Source organism: Phyllobates terribilis, unplaced genomic scaffold (genome assembly GCF_046119375.1).
Source record: "Phyllobates terribilis strain yellow unplaced genomic scaffold, ASM4611937v1 Scaffold_11__3_contigs__length_659146591, whole genome shotgun sequence".
In the NCBI taxonomy this organism is placed as follows: Eukaryota; Metazoa; Chordata; class Amphibia; order Anura; family Dendrobatidae; genus Phyllobates; species Phyllobates terribilis.
This window is the reverse complement of record NW_027362771.1, coordinates 309820044-309840639: the sequence shown is the minus strand read 5'-3', so window position 1 is coordinate 309840639 and position 20596 is coordinate 309820044. Positions and strand designations below refer to the sequence as shown.

The 20596-nt window shown below is 40.3% G+C and overlaps 1 protein-coding gene across 4 annotated transcripts in view; it reads right to left on the bottom strand.

Moving 5' to 3' along the window:
• Window positions 1–20596, bottom strand: part of CCDC136 (coiled-coil domain containing 136) — a 76654-nt gene that overhangs the window by 17936 nt on the left and 38122 nt on the right. For 2 of the 4 annotated variants that reach the window (XM_073652541.1, XM_073652542.1), the window contains exons 8-9: window positions 18444–18578; window positions 7446–7554 (exon numbers count right to left, since the gene is read on the bottom strand). In XM_073652541.1, coding sequence (XP_073508642.1) covers window positions 7456–7554; window positions 18444–18578 — 234 coding nt within the window. In that variant the 3' untranslated portion in view covers window positions 7446–7455. The remainder of the gene's footprint in view (window positions 1–7445; window positions 7555–18443; window positions 18579–20596) is intronic. The other 2 variants (XM_073652544.1, XM_073652543.1) reach the window with 2 other exon arrangements.

Sequence of the window (20596 nt, the reverse complement as noted above, 5' to 3'; positions counted from 1 at the left end):
TCCATTTACTAGTCGCAGGCGACATCTCCCCCAGCCCTGGGCCCCCTCCACTAGCATACACCACTCTCCTCCAGCTGTATATAGAAACCCTGCTAATCTTATTAACGTTCAGTGCATGCTCTCTCCTATCGATTTCCATTGCGCTCTCTGGAACGCACGGTCTGTGTGTAACAAACTAACTTACATCCATGATTTTTTCCTCTCTAATTCCCTTAACCTTCTGGCTATCACAGAAACCTGGATTCAGCAGCCAGACACCACCGCTGCTGCTGCTCTCTCGTTTGGTGGGCTGAAATTTTCACATACCGCCAGACCTGGCAACAGACAGGGTGGAGGTGTTGGTCTGCTCCTTTCCTCACAATGTGCTTTCCAGGTCATCCCCCCCGGTTCCCTCACTTATGTATCCTTCCTTTGAAGTCCACACCATCAGACTCTTTAAACCCTTCTCCCTGCGAGTGGTGGTTGTGTATTGCCCTCCAGGCTCCTCCCACCAGTTCTTGGATCACTTTGCCACCTGGCTTCCTCACTTTCTATCCTGTGACATCCCCACCCTCATCATGGGCGACTTTAACATCCCCATCGATGATCCCCTCTCCCAATCTGCCTCTCATCTACTTTCTCTAACCTCCTCATTCGGCCTCTCACAGTTTACTAATTCTCCTACCTATGAAGACGGAAATACTCTGGACCTGTTTTTTTCCCAGTCTCTGCTCGCTGGATGACTTTACCAACTCATCTCTCCCGCTCTCGGACCACAAACTTCTTTCCTTCTCTGTTAAGAATTGTCTCCTCACCCGAGACACCCCTACTTACCACACTTATAGGAATACACGTACCATTAATACCCAGCAGCTTATGGACAATCTGCACACATCTTTAGCCCCCATCTCCTCCTTCTCCTGCCCAGACTTAGCATTGTCACACTACAATAATACACTGAAGAGTGCCCTAGATGAAGCAGCTCCTTCTACTCACAGAAAGACCCGACACAGACAACAGCAGCCCTGGCACACGATGGAAACACGTTTTATTCAACGTTGCTCAGGTTGTGCTGAGCGTCAGTGGAGAAAATCTCTTTTAGCAGAGGATTTCATCCACTATAAATTCATGCTCAAAACCTATAACTCTGCCCTTCATCTGGCCAAACAATCCTACTTCGCCACCCTCATCACTTCAATGTCCAACAATCCAAAATAACTTTTCGAAACCTTAAACTCCCTCCTGAAACCTAAAGCACAGGCCCCTACCACCAACCTCAGCGGGGAGGATCTGGCCACTTATTTCTTTGAAAAAATCAACCATATCCATCAGGACATCTCAGCCCAATCTCCTCAGTGCCTGGATCCCCTTCCCTGCCGCACTTCAAGCTCACTTGCCATCTTTGAGCCTGATACAGAAGAAGAAGTTACCCAGCTCCTCGCTTCTTCTCGGCCTACAACCTGCAACAGTGACCCCATTCCTTCACATCTCCTGTAGTCCCTCTCACCAGTGGTCACCACTCACCTGAATAAAATATTTAACCTCTCTCTTTCTTCAGGTATCTTTCCCTCCTCATTTAAACATGCCATCATAACCCCTTTACTTAAAAAGCCATCCCTGGACCAGAACTGCACTGCTAACTACAGACCTGTCTCTAATCTTGCTTTCATCTCTAAACTCCTGGAACGCTTGGTCCACTCCCGTCTAATCCGCTATCTCTCAGATAACTCTCTCCTCGACCCTCTACAATCTGGTTTCCGCTCCTTACACTCCACTGAAACTGCCCTCACTAAAGTCTCTAATGATCTACTAACAGCCAAATCCAAAGGTCACTGCTCCCTGCTGATTCTCCTGGATCTCTCTGCAGCATTTGACACTGTGGATCACCAGCTCCTCCTCACTATGCTCCGCTCTATAGGCCTCAAGGAAACCGTTCTCTCCTGGTTCTCCTCCTACCTCTCTGACCGCTCCTTCACTGTATCTTTTGCCGGCTCCTCTTCCCCTCCTCATCCCCTTACTATCGGAGTTCCGCAGGGCTCAGTCCTAGGCCCCCTTCTCTTCTCTCTATACACTGCCCCTATTGGACAAACAATCAGCAGATTTGGGTTCCAGTATCATCTCTATGCTGACGACACCCAATTATACACTTCTTCCCCTGACATCACCCCTACCCTAATACAAAATACCAAGGATTGTTTGTCTGCTGTGTCTAACATCATGTCCTCCCTCTATCTTAAACTGAATCTCTCCAAAACTGAACTTCTTGTGTTTCCCCCCTCTACTAACCTAACTCTACCTAACATCGAACTTACCTTGGAGGGTTCAACCATAACGCCCAAGCAGCACGCCCGCTGCCTTGGGGTCATATTCGACACTAACCTTTCCTTTACTCCCTATATCCAATCACTCACTCGCTCTTGTCACCTGCACCTTAAAAACATCTCCAGAATCTGATCTTTTCTCACTTTTGAAACTGCTAAAACTCTTACTGTCACTCTTATTCACACTCGTCTGGACTACTGCAACTCTCTTCTGATTGGTCTCCCTCTTACCAAAATTTCCCCTCTCCAATCTGTCCTGAACGCGGCAGCCAGGGTCGTATTTCTGTCCAGCCGCTTCACCGATGCCTCCATCTTGTGCCAGTCATTACACTGGTTACCCATTCGTTACATGGTCCAATATAAACTCATTGCTCTCACCCACAAAGCTCTCCACAGTTCTGCACCACCTTATATCTCCTCTCTCATCTCAGTCTATCGTCCTACACGTGCCCTCCGTACCACAAATGACCTAAGACTAACATCCCCCATAATCCGAACCTTGCACCTCCGTCTCCAAGACTTCTCTCGTGCTGCGCCAGTTCTCTGGAATGCTCTACCCCAGACGATCCGATTGATGCCTAGCCCCGATATCTTCAAGCGTGCTTTAAAAACTCATCTCTTTAAACAAGCCTACCACCTCAAATACCCAGTAAACTAACTTTCCCCTGTTCCCTCCTAAATACTATTCAGAATCTGCTCCCTACTGTTCATCTGTCTCTACACCCTCCATGCACACGATAACTGCACTCGGTAATTGAGTATTGCACTTGAACATACAGGCTGATGACCGGATCATACAGCTTTATATGATAATCCCAACTTATTATAATTGCCAGACCTGAAATAACAAGCACTTTCCACCTATTGTGTCCCCCCATTTCTTTGTAGAATGTAAGCTTGCGAGCAGGGACCTCACTGCTGATGTAACTGTTTTAACTGTCTCACCTTGTATTGAATTTATTGTTTGTACATGTCCCCGCTTAATTGTAAAGTGCTGCGGAATATGTTGGCGCTATATAAATAAAAATTATTATTATTATTTATGTATCTTGTAGGTTCCTTCACCCTGCTGGTATTCTCTCCAGTTCAGGTGTCATATCTCTATCCTGATATCATCACACCCTTCCACTCCAGGTATTATCTGACACTTCAAAATATAACACCTCCTTCAGGAACTATCTGCTTTCCTTTTTCTCTAGAGGCCAGAGTCATAGCTTCTCTACACTCATCATATAGTGCTTACAAGCAGCTGTTAGGAACTTTTCCAAAAGGCAGTGACTGTTTCTGTTCTTCACAACTAAAAGAGCTCAACGGTTTTTCTTCCTGTTACAAAGCATTGGAATCACCAGAGCTATCAGTAAGTGAAATGCAGAGAAAGTATAGAGAAGGCAAGTGGTGCCACCAACCAGAGAATAAAGCAACCACTTATGGGCCAGAGATGATGTCTGAGTGCTAAGAAGGGAAGCAGAGCAAGTAAAGTGCGGAGGTGTTGTGCAGCCTTTATATTGGTAGCCCCTTACTGGGAAGGAATGACGTGGCTGATGCAGATGTACATGCAAGTAGTATACCAATCTCTAAAATGATGACAACTCAGTTAAAAGTTCTAGTGCTCGATATTGTGCATAGTTGTTATACATAACTTCATTCTCTAAAACGCTTTTGCCTTCTTCCAATACGTAGTTCCTAATATTTATAGGATCTCACATTCCCACTAGCCTCCTCCATATATCCAGTATACATTCCACTTGTTTCCAATGTACATCATTAGTGTCCTTCTGAGAGAACAATTTTACTGAAAGTAACTGCTCTATGTCTCTGGGGGGGGTGGGAGGTCGTTGAAGTCTGTACTTTGATTAGTCTGCTACTAAATTAGTATGAATCTAAAGGTGTTTTCACACAAAAGACATATTTTTCCTTTTAACAATATAGGAAAAAAATATACAGCTGACAGGGCTCCCGCCTTTCCCTCACTTCTTCCACTGTTCACTATAGCGGGGTTCCTGAATCTTCCGTTCCTCCCTCCTTTGTATGAAATGGTGGTCAAACATGCTGCTGCCAGTTCATGCCTACTCTTGAGGCATTATGGGACTAGAAGTGGACTCCCAGTTATCAAACATTTATCATCATATTGAAAACCTCTTTGAGATATAATTCCTAATAAACCTTACACACCACTTGGAATATTCTACATGGGTGTATAAAAATCACATCATTCTTTCCAAAGCACCAGCCATAAGTTGATATACTTAGATGGGTCTTTTATTTTATAACCAAGTTGCTCCTACAACAGCTTAATATGAGATATTGTGACTGTGCTAGCTAATTTATTACATTTAGTATTTTAATTAAAGTTCTAAAACATTTATTTTAGAGTATAAATATGTATTTGCCCCAGAAGAAGAAGGTTCAGGCGAAACTGCAGTGGAGCAGTGTTGTAATGTTGTATATCATGTAGCTTTTACTGATAATTAGATACAATCTTTTTACAGTTCTCTTTTGGTATAACTAAAGCCTTGGACTGTTTGGTGTTACAAGGCCTTGAAGTGTTTGGAGGGTTTATTGCACTATGTTCATATTTGTCTTGTCTTAATAACAGTACATGCATTGTCACAAGGATCTCCAGGATGGAGTATTTTTGTTAAAATAGTGTATATTGCCTGCTTTACCTGGAGTATAAAGAGAAAAATACTATTTTACCCCTTTTTTTTGCCTTGAAAACAGGTAGGGCAACAAATGTTTTTTTTTAAATTTAGAAAAACTTTTGAAAAATCTTTACACTTTTCTTCTTATTGCACACAATATCCTTTTAATAATTGCTTGTGTCTGAACTCATTTTATGTTTATAGAGGTTTTTTTTTACTATTCATCCTTCTCCTTTTAAGTCAAGTCCTTGATTATGATGAGCTACAGTACCTGGGAACATGCTTAGTTATTCATTGTATTGATCAGTGAGAAAACAGTATGTGCTTCTTTGAAGAGGCTATTACACACCTCTGTAAGATATTTTCAGTTTATTGGCAGTTATTTGCATTAAATTGCCTTAATTTCTCAGACTCAGAGTAGACCGATAAGACTCAATAGATTTTTTTTTCTTTCTGGCCATTTCAAGCCTTAATTAAACTCATAAATGATGATGCTATAAATACTCAAATAGCCAAAGAAGATCATAGCAGAATTTTGAGATATGTTAATATTACTGAAAATACTTTTTTTTATAATCATGAATTATTCTTTTAAAAATGTCTATATAGAATTGGCTTCCACAATGAGCCATTGACACAAAGGTCTGTTGACTGTTTCAGCTTCAATGGTCATCAACAATATCAATGTCTAGAATGTTCTAAAAACAATAGCAATTTTTTATTTAGAATTGTTGGACATTTCTTATTTCAAGCTTTTGAATGTTAAACTATTTAGGCCAAAAATTATGCATTTATTGTTGTATCTGGAGCCACGCAAGGTCTCTAAATCTGGCCATAGATATTAAATGTTTATTTGCAAATCGTAGACAGAACCAGCTTGTGTTGTCTAAAACCATACATAAATGCAAAAGTGAACAACTTTATTGAAAAATAGATAATAGCATATAAAAAACACACAGTTCAAGGAAGTATACATAAATAAAAAGAAGGTGAATGATACTAGTAATAATAATAATAATAATAATGTACAAGTATATACAGTATATAGTGGTGTCAGTTATTATAATCAATAAGCATAAATGAAGCACGCTGTGTGATATGCGTGTCGGGTTGGCCGGACAATTGAAGTTCCCCTTTACTTTGGTTGGTACCATGCATTTGTGTAATATTGTTTAAATGATATTATATTTTGCATGCTTTGTGTGTGCTCCTAGTCATCTCTTTATATATGTTGGATGTATAGCATTACTATCTTCATTTATGCTTATTGATTATACCTGGCACCACTATATACTGTATGTATTTGTACATTATTATTATTATTACTGGTATCATTCACCTTTGAATATTGCACCTTCTTTTTCTTTATATATACGTCACCCATCTACTCGTCTTTTCTTCATTCATGCCCATCTGCATTGTGCCATCCCTCGGGGCCTCTAACAGCCCTGACCATTTTTCCTTTTGTCTGCTTCTTAATCTTGAACTGTATTTTTTTACATGTTTTTATCTATTTTTCAATAAAGTTGTTCACTTTTGCATTTATATATGGTCTTTGTCATGGTTCTCATGTTCGGGTCTTTATGATATGCATCATGTGACCTTTACTGTTATATAGGACTATATTGGTATTATTGTATTGTTGTCTGTATAACCATGTTATAAGAATCTTTGAGCTTTGGGCCTATACCCTCAAGAGATGGTGTCTCTGCATAGACACATCTTTTCTGATCAGCCTCATTTGAGCATTTACAAAAGAACAAGCTATTAAAGGGTATAAAAAATAATAGAATAATGGGCACAACTGTATAAGACTGTTTAAATACCCAAGAATTATGTAGATAATGTCCATTAGAGTACTAAACAATGATCCTTGATGTAGTAAAACCTTTAGTTTTTCCTTGCATTAGTACATCACGAAGATGTTTGACATTGAAAAGCAAAAGCCTTAGTACTTGTAAAATTTAACTTACACAGTTTTTATTTTAGACTTTCTGATGTTTTCAACGTTAACAGTGCTTTATGTGAATTTTAACTGGATTGCTTGTTTTCTGAAAATATTTATGACATAAATGGATGTAAACAGATAAAACAAGATTTAGTAAAAGTGGTATGGCAACCGATAATAATAGCATAAAATGTAAAATGGTTTATCAACCACAACTTGCGTACTGATAATGCCAAGAAAAACTCTACAATATATTACAAAGACGCTTTACTGACCAATGAAACACTGACAATGAGACAGAATAAAAATGAATATTTACTTGTAGCCATAAACTGTACGGAATTAAACCAGATATTGTATCATATGGTGTTTGACAATTCCTAAACCATACCATATAAATAATAAAATACAGGTGAATAAAGGTTAAAATGAAAAGGGAGACAAGAGTTTGGAAGGACAGAAGCGGCATCAGGCATGGAAGCAGAGACAGCAAGATACTCCTAGCCGTGCAAAGCAAAGCATGCAGAGCACGAGGAGTTACATGGAAACCAGTACCTGATGTGCACTAGGACGTCTCAGCCCACCAGCACCAGAGTGTCCCCACTATAACAATAAGTCCTAGGAGGGGAAGGGAGAGAACAGGAGGGTCAGATCCACAGGGGGCCTGAGAGACGAAGAGGAGGGAGAAAAAGCAGGAAAGAAAAGTAAGAAAAAAAAAGTGATGAATGATGAAATGTGGAAGAGAATCCAGGTTGTATTGAATCAGAATGATGTGATAGAAGACAAATATAGCCAGCAAAATAATAAAGGAAGGCATTTGATATGATTGTTTATCATACAATTAGAGAAAATGGTTTCGGGTAGAAGAATGTAACAGAAATGTCAAATACAATGGAATAGACATAAACCGGTATGGGTGGATATTATACATTGAAGTGATGAGTTCAGCCACAGAGAATTAAACATCACAGGTAAATATGGATGTAAGCAGAGAGTGATGTATTAAACATAATTCGTAATGGTAGATAGCCACAAAATTCATGATTCCAGTGTAAAAATGTATATTTGTACATGAAGTATGTGAATTTTAGATGTAATAAAGAAAAGTTTCCAGATAAAATCACATTACGAAATGTTTAGAAATGGTAAATTCCACCAGGATATGGACAGATGGGTCATTGGACAAAAATATTGTGATAGTGGCATGAGGCACGTGAAAGTACAAAATACATGAAATATTTAAGATGATAGCAGAATTATGTAAAGTCAGGAGAGTAATAGAAGAAGAATTAAACAGGAATAATGATTCATTATAGTAAAGAAGCAGCCAAAGAAGATGTAAGAAGAGAAAAGCAGAACAGAGAGAATGAGATGGGAAGCGAGAGAAAAAAAGAGAGATGGAGAGAGAAAGAAAAATACATTGGTTACACAGGTGTCAGCGGAAAGGTTAGTCTGCTCAAGTTTATCATTCCATCCAAAATAACACCTAAAATTGACAATTGAATTTTTGGCAGTAAATGTCACATAATAATCAGCAAATTAAAGCATCAATGTATATGAAATGTTGCTTTAGTGGTCACAGTAAGGTCTGCAAGGTCATGACTCTGGGGAATATGCTGTTGTATGTTTCTTAGTCCATCTTCCATACTCCATAATAATTTATATTAAGTAACATAAAAGGCTTAAAAATATTGAGTGATAGCAGTAAGTGCAGCCATACTATTAGTGACTAAACATGCTAAGTGACAAATGCCAAAGATTGTAAAAAGTTTCCAAGAAACTAGCAATACGACTGCACTTTCTGTAATCCTTTCATCACAAATGTAGTAAGGCTTTGTGTTTTAAAACTGATGCACTAGTGAGACCAGCAACTCATAAATATTTAAAGGTATTTTCCAAGAATTAAAGGGGTTGTCCACCACTCAGACAACCCCTTCTCAATCCCTATGTTTCCCGCCCAGTAAAATAATAGCACCTAAACTCAACTCCAGTGTCGGTGCCATTCCAGTGGTGTTAGTACTGGCTCTCCTGGGGATCGTGTGACATTATGTTATGAAATCCCTGCGGCCAATCAGCGCTGGCTTCACTTTCCCTGTCTCTGGACAAATTACGTACATCCGGAGGAAGTGAGAGCTGCTCCCCAAAAGATCCAGTGCCGACATCGCTGGAATGGCACCGTCACTGGAGGTGAGTATAAGTGTTATTATTTTACTGGAGGCAAACATAGGGATTAAGAAGGAGATGTCTAAGTGGTGGACAACCCCTTTAACTTTTTTCCTCCGAAGGCTCTCAATGGGTGAAAATACAGACATGGACAACATTTTTGGTACCCTTCTGTGAAAGTAAGAAAAACCCTCAATTGTCACTGAAATGACTTGAAACTGACAAAAGTACTTTAAATTTAATTTTTTTGAATAGCAACTAATGAAAATCAGATATTGTTTTTGAATTTTGGTTCAACAGAAAATAATAATACAAAAACAAATGAAAATGCCTTGGACAAAAATTATGATACCTTTAACTTAAAATTTTGTTACGCAACCTTTGGAGGCAATCACTGCAAACAAACGATATTTCTGTAACTTCTGCACCTGTCCACAGGTATTTTGGCCCACTCCTCCAGAGCAAACTGCTCTAGCTGTCTCAGTCGTGAAGGGTGCCTTCTCCAGACTGCATGTTTCAGCTCCTTCAATACTGTAGATGTTCAATAGGATTTAGATCAGGGCTCACAGAAAGTCACTTCAGAATAGTCAAATGCTTTGCTCTTAGCCATCCTTGAATGTTTTTAATTGTGTTTTGGGTCATTATCCTGTTGGAGGACCCATGACCTGTGACTCAGACCAAGCTTTTTGACACTGGGCAGCAGATTTCACTCCAGAATGCCTTGATAGTCTTGAGATTTCATTGTACCCTGCACAGATTCAAGACACCCTGTGCCATATACAGCAAAGCAACCCCAAAACATAACCGAGCCTCCTCTATGTTTCACAGTAAGTACAATGATCTTTTCTTGGTATGCTTAATTTTTGCATGTGTGAACATAGAACTAATGTGACTTGCCAAAGAACTCAAGTTTTCTCTCAAATGTCCAAAGGACATTCTCCCAAAACCTTTGAGGCTTGTCAATATGCATTTTGGCAAATTCCATCCCAACCCTCTCTGCCAAGGCTACTGCAAAGGATTCCGCTTCCAGCTCCTTCCCCTACATGGTTGATATAGACCTTAATCTTCCTCCACCTTCCACAGTCCTTACCAAGGAGCACTTTCAAGATCTTGTCTCCTCACTTTCAACACAGAGGAAGAGGAAAGTGGAGGACAGCCCCCGTTGCTGAAGTCTCCAAAAAAATTGTCATGGAGAGCAGAGACAAAGAGGCCATCCTCTCAGAGCCAGAAGATATGGAGCAGATAGTGATATCCCTGGTGGCCGAACAAGAGGTGGAGGAACTAGAGGTCGCTGAGACCCCGACTTTGCTGCTCAATCAGCTAGAAGAAAAAGACCTCCCGAAGATCACGTCACCGGCATTCACCAAAGACCCATCCAACCGGAGTGGTAACTAGGGCATTTCGTCTGTGCTAACTTCTCTTTTTTTCCCCAGTGATGGCTAACCTTAACATCTTTTCCATCAATGTTAGGAGCTTCAAAGACAAGTTCAGACATCAGACTGTTTACGCCTATCTTACTGTACAGTTGTGTGATATTTATACACTGACGAGCAAAAGGATTTTGAACTTTTCAGGCTCCATATCTCACCATCCACTACTGCTTCAAACATGAGACTACCATAATTTAATAGACAATCATCCTGATTAGGGTGGGGGTACTTTCACACTATTTTCCATTCAAGATCTCGTGGTGCAGGCTACTGGATGCAGACGACACCTTAGTGGAGGAACCTGTCAGCTTCATCAACGTGTACATGTCTCCTGTAAAAAATGAGTGTCTGAAGCTCCTCCAGGCCCTGTGTCCTCAGTTTGCCACCACCAGGATTGTAGTGATAGCCGGTGATTTCAACAGCCTGATCGAGGAGAACGGACGTAGTTCCGGCACGTCTGTTAAGTTGGATGTCACATCCAAGCTGCTCATCGAGATGGTGACCGAGGCCTCTCTTGTAGACATTGTGGGTTCCATTGAGAGAGGCTCCACAAACTATTCATGGAGCCGATCCGATGGCTCGCTCCACTCCAGAATTGACTTTGTGTCCACCTCTCGGGCAGTAAGGCTTAGTAGGTACTCTATGATCCCCTGCTTTTTCTCTGACCACAGAGCCATTCAGTTTCAAGGCATCATCAGTCATGGATTTCCCTCTGGCCCCAGCTCCTGGAAGTTGAATTGCTCTCTGCTGGAACAGGCTGAAGTCGTGGAGGAACTTAGAGTCGCATAAGCCACATAGTGGTCCTACAAGGGGAGCTTCCAAACCATTTGAGACTGGTGGGAGTGTGTTAAACTTGAGTTTCACTGTTTCTTTCAGGCCAAGTGTCGACAATAGGCTTGTGAAAAGAATAGAGACTTCAGATGACTGCAGCATGAGCGGCAGTCGCTGCAAGACTTTCTTCACCGTGGCTGGGATGTGAGGGAGGAGCTGGAGGAAACCAAGAAGAGCCTAAAAAGGCACTTTGAGGAGGAGTTAAAGTGAGTTGTCTTCCGTTCCCAAGTGGAGAACCAGGAGAGGGGTCGAGGAGAGGGGTCGAGGAGCGGGCCGCCACATTACATCCAAGCTAGGGTGCCACCCTCCGTTGTCAGGCAGGGACACCGTTTCAGGGAGAGAGTAGGGTAAAGCAGACTGAAAATGTGTCCTCCAAGTCTAGACTAAAGGAGGCTCTGCTATCAAATCGTATTATTTATCAGTGTTGTGGCACTATATGCACTTTATCAGGGCTGACATAATCAGGTGTGCCATGTTGTCTATGCTGAGTGTATAGTTTTAACACTTAATGTTCTTTGGTGTCTCTATTTGCTGCTGGTTTCTGCTGCCTAGAAATCAGCCCCTAGGTATTCTGGTATCTTACTGGTTGGATATTATTCCGTAAGCATTACTGTTTTTTCGGTTGTTGATCTTATTGTAGTTTTCGTTTGGCTAAATCATTTGTGTACTTTGGGGAGACAGTAGGGATCTTTTCCATCTGGTGTTGTTTCTCTAGATTAGGGATGGCCAGGGTACCCTAGGGACAGCCGACAGTGAGCAGGGGTGCCACACTGCGTCCAAACTAGGGTGCCAACTTCCATAGCTAGGAAGGGATAAGCTTGTAAGGACAATAGTAGGGTAAGACAGTAGTATTTACACCCTTTTCCATAAGCTGTTTTTTGGAATCACCTGTTTTGGTATATATTTTTCTGGTTTTGCCTATTTTTTAAGATAATCTAATAAATGTTATATTTTAACGGGTACTTTATTTAAATGAGCCGTAACTGATAACCTGCAACTAAGTGAACTTAACCGAAGAGTACCAACAATTTTGTCCATATGTGTATTAAACTGCTGATGAAGACAGCATGATCTATTGAGCTCAGTGATTGGCTGCAGCGGTGATATGTGCTATATTCATGATTTCTAAACTGCAGCGTGTAAACAATCATTGGGAGGCAGCACTGAAGAGCAATTATTTTCACCAAGTGAAAAAAATCATTTTTGGAAATCACCCGTAATTATTGGCTACCAAAAGTAAAGCATGCTTTAGGGATTTACTGAATTTGCTCACCTGATTAAAGAAGAAGAACTGGCACAAGTTAAAATTCTATAAACAGATGCAACTTTCACTAAAAAACGGTACTAGCTCACAACAACGTGGTTAAAAATGGACGACTTTATACTGGATAGAAAGATGGATTTAATAATTGATTATTGTTTATATAACAAAGAGTCATGAATTCTAATGTAATCTTCATTGTGATATACTTTAAATGTTATGTAAAATGATAGAAATTAGAAAAAATATAATTTTTGCAATTGACTTGTGTTAAATGGCTTTTATCACTTTTTGAAACCCCTTCTGAATCCCTACATCCCCTTCCTGTAAAAATATAACACCTCTGGTGCCTGCGCCATTCCAGTGGGGTGGGCACTGGCTCTCGAGGGATCTCGTGACATGGTTATTGGCCAATCAACGGTTGTTACCGGTCAAACAGCAGTAGATATCACTTCCGCCGAATGTCAGCTACGTCCGAAGGAGTGGAGAGTGAAGCCAGGCACCAGAGGTGAGTGTAGGTGTTATTATTTTACTGGAGTGAAACAGGGATTGAGAAGGGGTTGTAAAAATAGTGGACAACCCCTTTAAGGATATTTATTTTGTAATTACAGAATTTTTATAGTTTTCAACTACACATACTGTAAATTTGGGGCTGCTGTAAGTTCAAAGGGGTTGTCTGGCGACACTTTCATATTGGTAGGTGAGTTTTGGAAAAATATGGGGGAAATAAGTATTTGATCCCTTGCTGTTTTTGTAAGATTGCTCACTGACATGAACAGTCTATAATTTTAAGTGTAGGTTAATTTTAACATTGAGAGATAGAATATCCCCCATAAAAATCAAGAAAATCACATTGTATAAATTAGTTACATTTTTTTGCATTTTGCAGTGAGAAATAAGTATTTGATCCCTCTGGCAAACAACACTTAATACTTGCTGGCAAGCACAGCAGTCAGACGTTTTTTGTAGTTGATGATGAGGTTTGCGCACATGTCAGAAGTAATTTGGATCCACTCCTCTTTGCAGATCATCTCTAAATTATTAAGATTTTGAGGCTGTTGTTTGGCCACTCGGAGCTTCAACTCCCTCCATAAGTTTTCTATGGGATTAAGGTCTGGAGACTGGCTAGGCCACTCCATGACCTTACTGTGCTTCTTTTTTAGCCACTCCTTTGTTGCCTTGGCTGTATGTTTTGGGTCATTGTCTTGCTGGAAGACCCAGCCACGACCCATCTTCAATGCTCTTACTGAGGGAAGGAGGTTGTTGCCCAAAATCTCACGATACATGACCCCATCCATCTTCCCTTCAGTACGGTGCAGTCGTCATGTCCCCTTTGCAGAAAAGCACCCCCCAAAGTATAATGTTTCCCCCACCATGCTTCACGGTTGGGACGATGTTCTTAGAGCTGTACTCATCCTTCTTCTTCCTCCAAACACGACAAGTTGAGTTAATGCCAAAGAGCTCAATTTTTGTCTCACCTGACCACAGATCTTTTCCCAATAACTCACAGAAACATCCAGGTGTTCATTGGCAAACTGCAGACGGGCCTGCACATGTGCCTCAAGATCATTAACAAGTTCCCTCTGTGTAGTTTTAGGCTGATCTCTCACCTTCCTCATGATCAAGGATACCCCACGAGGTGAGATTTTGCATGGTGCCCCAGATCGATGTTGATTGACAGCCATTTTGTATTTCTTCCATTTTCTTACTATTGCACCAACAGTTGTCTCCTTCTCACCCAGCGTCTTACTTATGGTTTTGTAGCCCATTCCAGCTTTGTGCAGGTCTATGATCTTGTCCCTGACATCCTTAGAAAGCTCTTTGGTCTTGCCCATGTTGTAGAGGTTAGAGTCTGACTGATTAATTGAGTCTGTGGACAGGAGTCTTTTATACAGGTGACTATGTAAGACAGCTGTCTCTAATGCAGGTAACGAGTTGATTAGGAGCGTCTAACTGGTCTATAGGAGCCAGAACTCATACTGGTTTGTAGGGGATCAAATACTTATTTCTCACTGCAAAATGCAAAAAAAATATCTAATTTATACAATGTGATTTTCTTGATTTTTTGGGGGATATTCTATCTCTCAATGTTAAAATTAACCTACCCTTAAAATTATAGACAGCTCATGTCTTTGTCAGTGGGCAAACTTACAAAAACAGCAAGGGATCAAATACTTATTTCCCCCACTGTACATGTATGATCAGCAGGTGCACGGCACTGGTATAGGACATGTGCAAGATAATCCCGCATGCATACCAGGAGGTATGAGGTGAAGAAATTTCTATTAAAGTGAATTTGTTTTGTAAATGCAAACTGTATAAAATATTACACAAAACTCTTAGACCTGATAAAACGAGTATTATTAGGCAATACATTTTCAAAAAGGATTATACAGCCACTCTAACATAGACTTTCAACGTAATTACACCAGTCTCATCAAGTGTAAGAGATATATTTCATAATGTATGCAATTTGTATTGTGAACTCTAACGACAGATTACAAAACTTTATTTAAAAAAATAGTAATCTTGCAATTTTCACACTGGTTACTGAGTCTTATACACATGCTTCCTGTCCTTGCTGGAAGAGTTTTAAGCAAGGATTCATGTTATCAATGTCAGGATTAGAATGACAGCTCTGTACACAGCTGATAACACAGGATCTACCAATCACAATAGGTGACAGCTGACACTGCTCCACCTCCCTTCATAATGACCTTTGCACATGCTCATTAAACACTTCAATACAAAAGAGAGTCATTGTGGCTATGTACATGTGTTATTTCCTGAAACAACAGGAAATTAAAGTCTAAAAAAGCCTCAGTGGTCAGTATTAAAATTGCAAGATTTATTTATTTTTTATTCCGATTGTGACATGTAAAAAAAATGACAATTTAAAAAAAATACATTTAACACAAAAAAATGAGTTAAACAATAGGTCATTTTCTGATGACATTCCTTTAATTGGAATCTGTCAGCATGTTTTACTAGATAATGTGAGAGTAGCATGAAGTAAGAGCAGAGACCATGATTCTAGGGATGTGTCACTTACTAGGCTGTTTGCTGTAGGTTAAATAAAATCAGTGTTTTATCAGCATGACATTATCACTAATAGTCTAGCTGTCAGGTGCCTCCTATACCTGCTTCACTGTATAACCCAGCCCACACCTCTGATTAGCAGCTTTCTCTCAATGCACACTGTATACAGAAAACTGCCATTACGCTGTTCTCAGATGGGGTTACAAAAACTTGGTGACAGATTCCCTTTAACACTAATATCCCTATATGAAGTCAGCCTAGTAATAGTAAAAGAAATACCAAGATGATTACAGACCTATTCGTACTGAACAATATACTATGTATGGCCAAAGTATGTGGCCAAATTAATGAGTACAGGAATATGAACAATCGAGACTTTGAATGTTCCATTAACTGAACAAATGTGCACTCTTCATATTATTACTGATCTTTATGTATGATTACATAGTAAAAATATATAGTAAAAACATGTGGATGGGCCTATCAGCAATAAATTATGTTTGGTGATATTTGGCCAATCTCTAAAATTAGCTTTGAATATGTATATGTATTTTGTAGTGTGCAGGGACTGAAATACAAATATCAAAAGGAAATTGCACTAAATAAAAAGTTAGATTGATGTTATAAGTTGCAAAATTTTACTTATCATAAGTTCTCAGTAGCTCAGATTGATAAAGTTTTTTTGTTCCGGTCAGATCTTAATTCTCATAAATTTTCAATAGGACCTGTCATTAGATTTCACAGTACAAACTGCATACAGTCTTAATGAATCCCGTTCTGGGCAAATTATATTTATGACCTATATGTAGAATAGATTAATCAATATCAGATCCGTGGGATCCATTATGGGCTCCTTTCTGTAACAATGTCCTCTTCCTTGTATAATGTCCCCCATTCTGTAATAATGTCCTCATCCTGTAATAATGTTCCCATCCTGGCCCCTTGCTGTAATAATGTCCCCCATTATGGGCTCCTTCTTAACAATGTCCTCTTCCTTGTATAATGCCCCCCATTCTGTAATAATGTCCTCATCCTGTAATAATGTTCCCACCCTGGCCCCTTACTGCAATAATATCCCCCATTATGGGCTCCTTCCTGTAACAATGTCCTCTTCCTTGTATAATGTCCCCCATCCTGTGCCACTTTCAGTAATAATAATTCTGCTGCTCTTGCACAACACATTTAAAAAATAAACAATTCTTACCTTCCCCCACTCCCACAACGTGCTACGTCCTCTTCCATAGCTGGCGCAGAGACCGGAAGCTGACTTCGGTGTGCCTGCAATGGGTGCGTATGACATCACTGTCATGTGCCGCCCATGACGAACATTCAGATGTCAGCTGATGGCTTCTAATTGGCTGGCGGCACATATTGCAGAACATGGAGTCACCAGGTTTTTGCGCTGCAATCCATTTCTGCTGAATTTGTGTCCTCTGACACACATCCAACTGAAGTAGGTGCTGACTTCGGCAGGCCCCCTCCCGCATGGGCCCGGTTGTGGTTGCACTTTCTGAGTTCATTAAGCCCCTGTCGCGAGCTTGCTGGGTGCTGGATCTGCACCAATCCAATATTGTTGACCTATCCTAAAGATGGACCATTAATATAATTTGACCGGACAACACCTTCAAGTAAGTACAACAGCCTCATCAGATCTAGGAGATATATTTAATAATGTATATATTTTATATTGTGATATCTAGTGACAAATCTGTCTTAAATATCGTCAACAAGAGTCAGTAGACACTGCTAAACCCTGCAGATCAAACCTGTTATTTTTTAGAGATGGAACTGACAAATCTGTACTTATGTAGGCAATCTTCATTTTCTCACATGTACCACTATGTATGAAAACTACTGATGAGAAATAAATAATAACTTTACAGAAAACATCCACGGGGAGATAATCGGGGGTGATTTATGAATATTGTCCCTGGAAAAAATAGAAAAGTTGGCCATAGCATCTAATCAGATTCAAGCTATAAAAATGTACTTACCTAAAACTCACCATGTCTGCACTGGGGTCCAGTCTAGCTGAGATCATCTCTTAAAAAAAATTCCAAGAGGCAGAAATTCAACAGGGCACAAAACCAGCACAGGTCAAGATGCTGGTCTCCAAAAACAGTGGTCATCTCTGTGCTTAACTTAAAGGGGTATTTCTGTCTCCAATATCCTATCTCAAGATGTAATAATAATATTAGCAAATTACTCCCCAATTAGAAATGTAGTATAGTTTTTTTGATTCGCTATGTCTCTTTCCTCACGTGCAGGCATTGCAGAACCTTAGGTATCCATGGTTACGACCACTAGCAACTAGCTAACTTTCACTATATCAGTGGTCGTTACCATGGATACCTAAGGTCCTGCAATGCCTGTACATGAGGAAACAGACACAGCAAATCAGAAAAACTATACTACATTTCTAATTGGAGGAATTTGCTAATATTATTATTATTACACCTACTACATATTGGGATAGGATCTTGGAGATGGGAATACTCCTTAAACTAATCTAAGCAGTCATTGACAAGTTCTGCGTTTGCACATATTATAAATCTGAGAATCTGAAAGAAGACCCGCTGATGAATAAATACAATAGGAAACTCCCCAGAGAATAAATTGCCCTGTTTGTAAAGTGACGAAGAAAGTTAATAGTTTTTCAGTATGTTACAGTAAAAAAGCAAGGTGACTCGGCAGCATGGGTATACACAGAATACTGATCAGTGAACCAGGATTCATGCATTGTGGAACAACAAAATATTATATTTGCTAGAAGAAGCATACATTGTACTTTAAATATTACTACATTTTAGAAAAAGAAACATTAGTTACCTGCACGCCACTCTCCTTCAGTCTATGGATTTCCTCTCTGCACAACCTCAGCTCTTCCTGTAACTTCTCCTGTTCCTCCTGGCTGAGGCGGTGGCGTTGTTGCAGTTCCTCAATCTCAGAAATAAGCCCAGCACACTGTACGAGTAAGCCACAAGATGGAGTGAGTGTGGTGAGAGATGAAATGTCCAGAGGAAGAAATATGGACTATGTGTTATGTGAAGATTGTCGGCAATTCATATAAAACTACATTATCATATCATAACATTTACAGATTAATACAATTTCTTATATCCCACACCATCCTTGACTCTTTAGGTCTGTTTTTCTCACCTATTCTACTGAAACAGCATCAACAAAAGTGACCAATTACCTTTTTGGTGCTTAATCCAAGAGACACATTTCTTTGATCTGTACTCTGGAATTGACACTAATAATTTCATATCTCCTCTTTAAGAGGAACTGGACAGGTTCCCCATAATTGTTTGCAATATGCTAATGAGCGCCAGACTATTGACGGGGGTGTTGGTTTCCCCAGACTAGTCATCAAAATATTCAACTAATAACACCCAGTGTCACCGCTGGCTCTTTGCAAATCTCGCTCATGTATGTTTATTTCATCCTTTCATGTCAGTGCGCAATGAAGACAGGTTTAGGTTTCCTGGCTTCATAGGCACACAACGCTGGCCCGGGGAACACATCAAGACAATGTAATCTGCTGTCCACCGAAGACAATACCTGGAAGGAGAACAATGTAAGCATGACAATGTTCTGTTTGAAGAACGAACACCCGGCTTCAATGTGCCCTAATGTGATAGGACAAAAGTCGTGAGCATGCACAAGATTTTGCAAAAGGTCGATGGTCAGGCCCGGCATCAGCATCCAGCGCACCTGGGCTAGTGCAAGCTGGGGGGCCCACTAGCAGATGGGGACACCAGCACGCTATGGAGCCTGTGAGTCGGCACCACCTTCCCCCCGTGCTTTAAATTGTTTACAATACTTACCTCTCCCTGTTCCTCTGCAGGTCCTGTCTCTTCCGCGTCTTCTGACTCTGTGATGTCTCTACAGCGTGCCCTCTGTACTGAGCAGTCACAGTGCAGAGAGCCAGAAGACAGTGAAGAGATAGGACCTGTGGCCAGCAAGGAGAAGTGAGTATATGATTTTTTTTATATATGGAGCATTATATGGGGCCCATTATGTATGGGGCATTATATGGGGCTCATTATGTATGGAGCAATATATAGGGCCCATTATGTATGAAGCAATATATGGTGCTCATTATGTATGGATCAATATATGGGGGCCATTATGTATGGAGCAATATATGGGGGGCCCATTATGTATGGAGCATTATATGGGGCGCATTATGTATGGAGCATTATATGGAGCCCATTCTGTATGGAGCACTATATGGGGCCCATTATTTTGTATGGAGCAATATATGGGGCTCATTATTCTGTATGGAGCAATGTATGGGGCTCATTATACTGTATGAAGCAATATATGGGGCTCATTATACTGTATGGAGGACTATGTGAAGACCATAATTCTTTATGGAGGACTATGTGGAACCCATAATTGTGTATGGAGGACTATGTGGGGCCATTATACTGTATGGAGAACAATGTGATGTCCATAATTTTGTATGGAGCAATATACAGTGCCTACAAGTAGTATTCAACCCCCTGCAGATTTAGCTGGTTGACACATGCGGAATTAACTTGGCATTGTGACATTTGTACTGTAGATCAGCCTGGAAGTGGGAAATGCACTGCAGCAAATTTTTTATTTATTTATTTTTTTAAAACGTAAAAAGTTAATACAGAGTGTCATTTATTATTCAATCCCTCAAACCACATGAATTCTGTTTGGTCCCCCTAAAGTATTAAGAATTAGTTCAGGCACCAAGAATAATGAGCTTCACATGTGTGGATTAAAGATCTCTTTTGCCAGCCTTTTCTGACTATTTAAGACCCTCCCCAAACTTGTGAACAGCACTCAGACATGGTCAACATGGGAAAGACAAAGGAGCATTCCAAGGCCATCAGAGACAAGATCGTGGAGGGTCACAAGGCTGGCAAGGGGTACAAAACCCTTTCCAAGGAGTTGGGCCTACCTGTCTCCACTGTTGGGAGCATCATCCGTAAGTGGAAGGC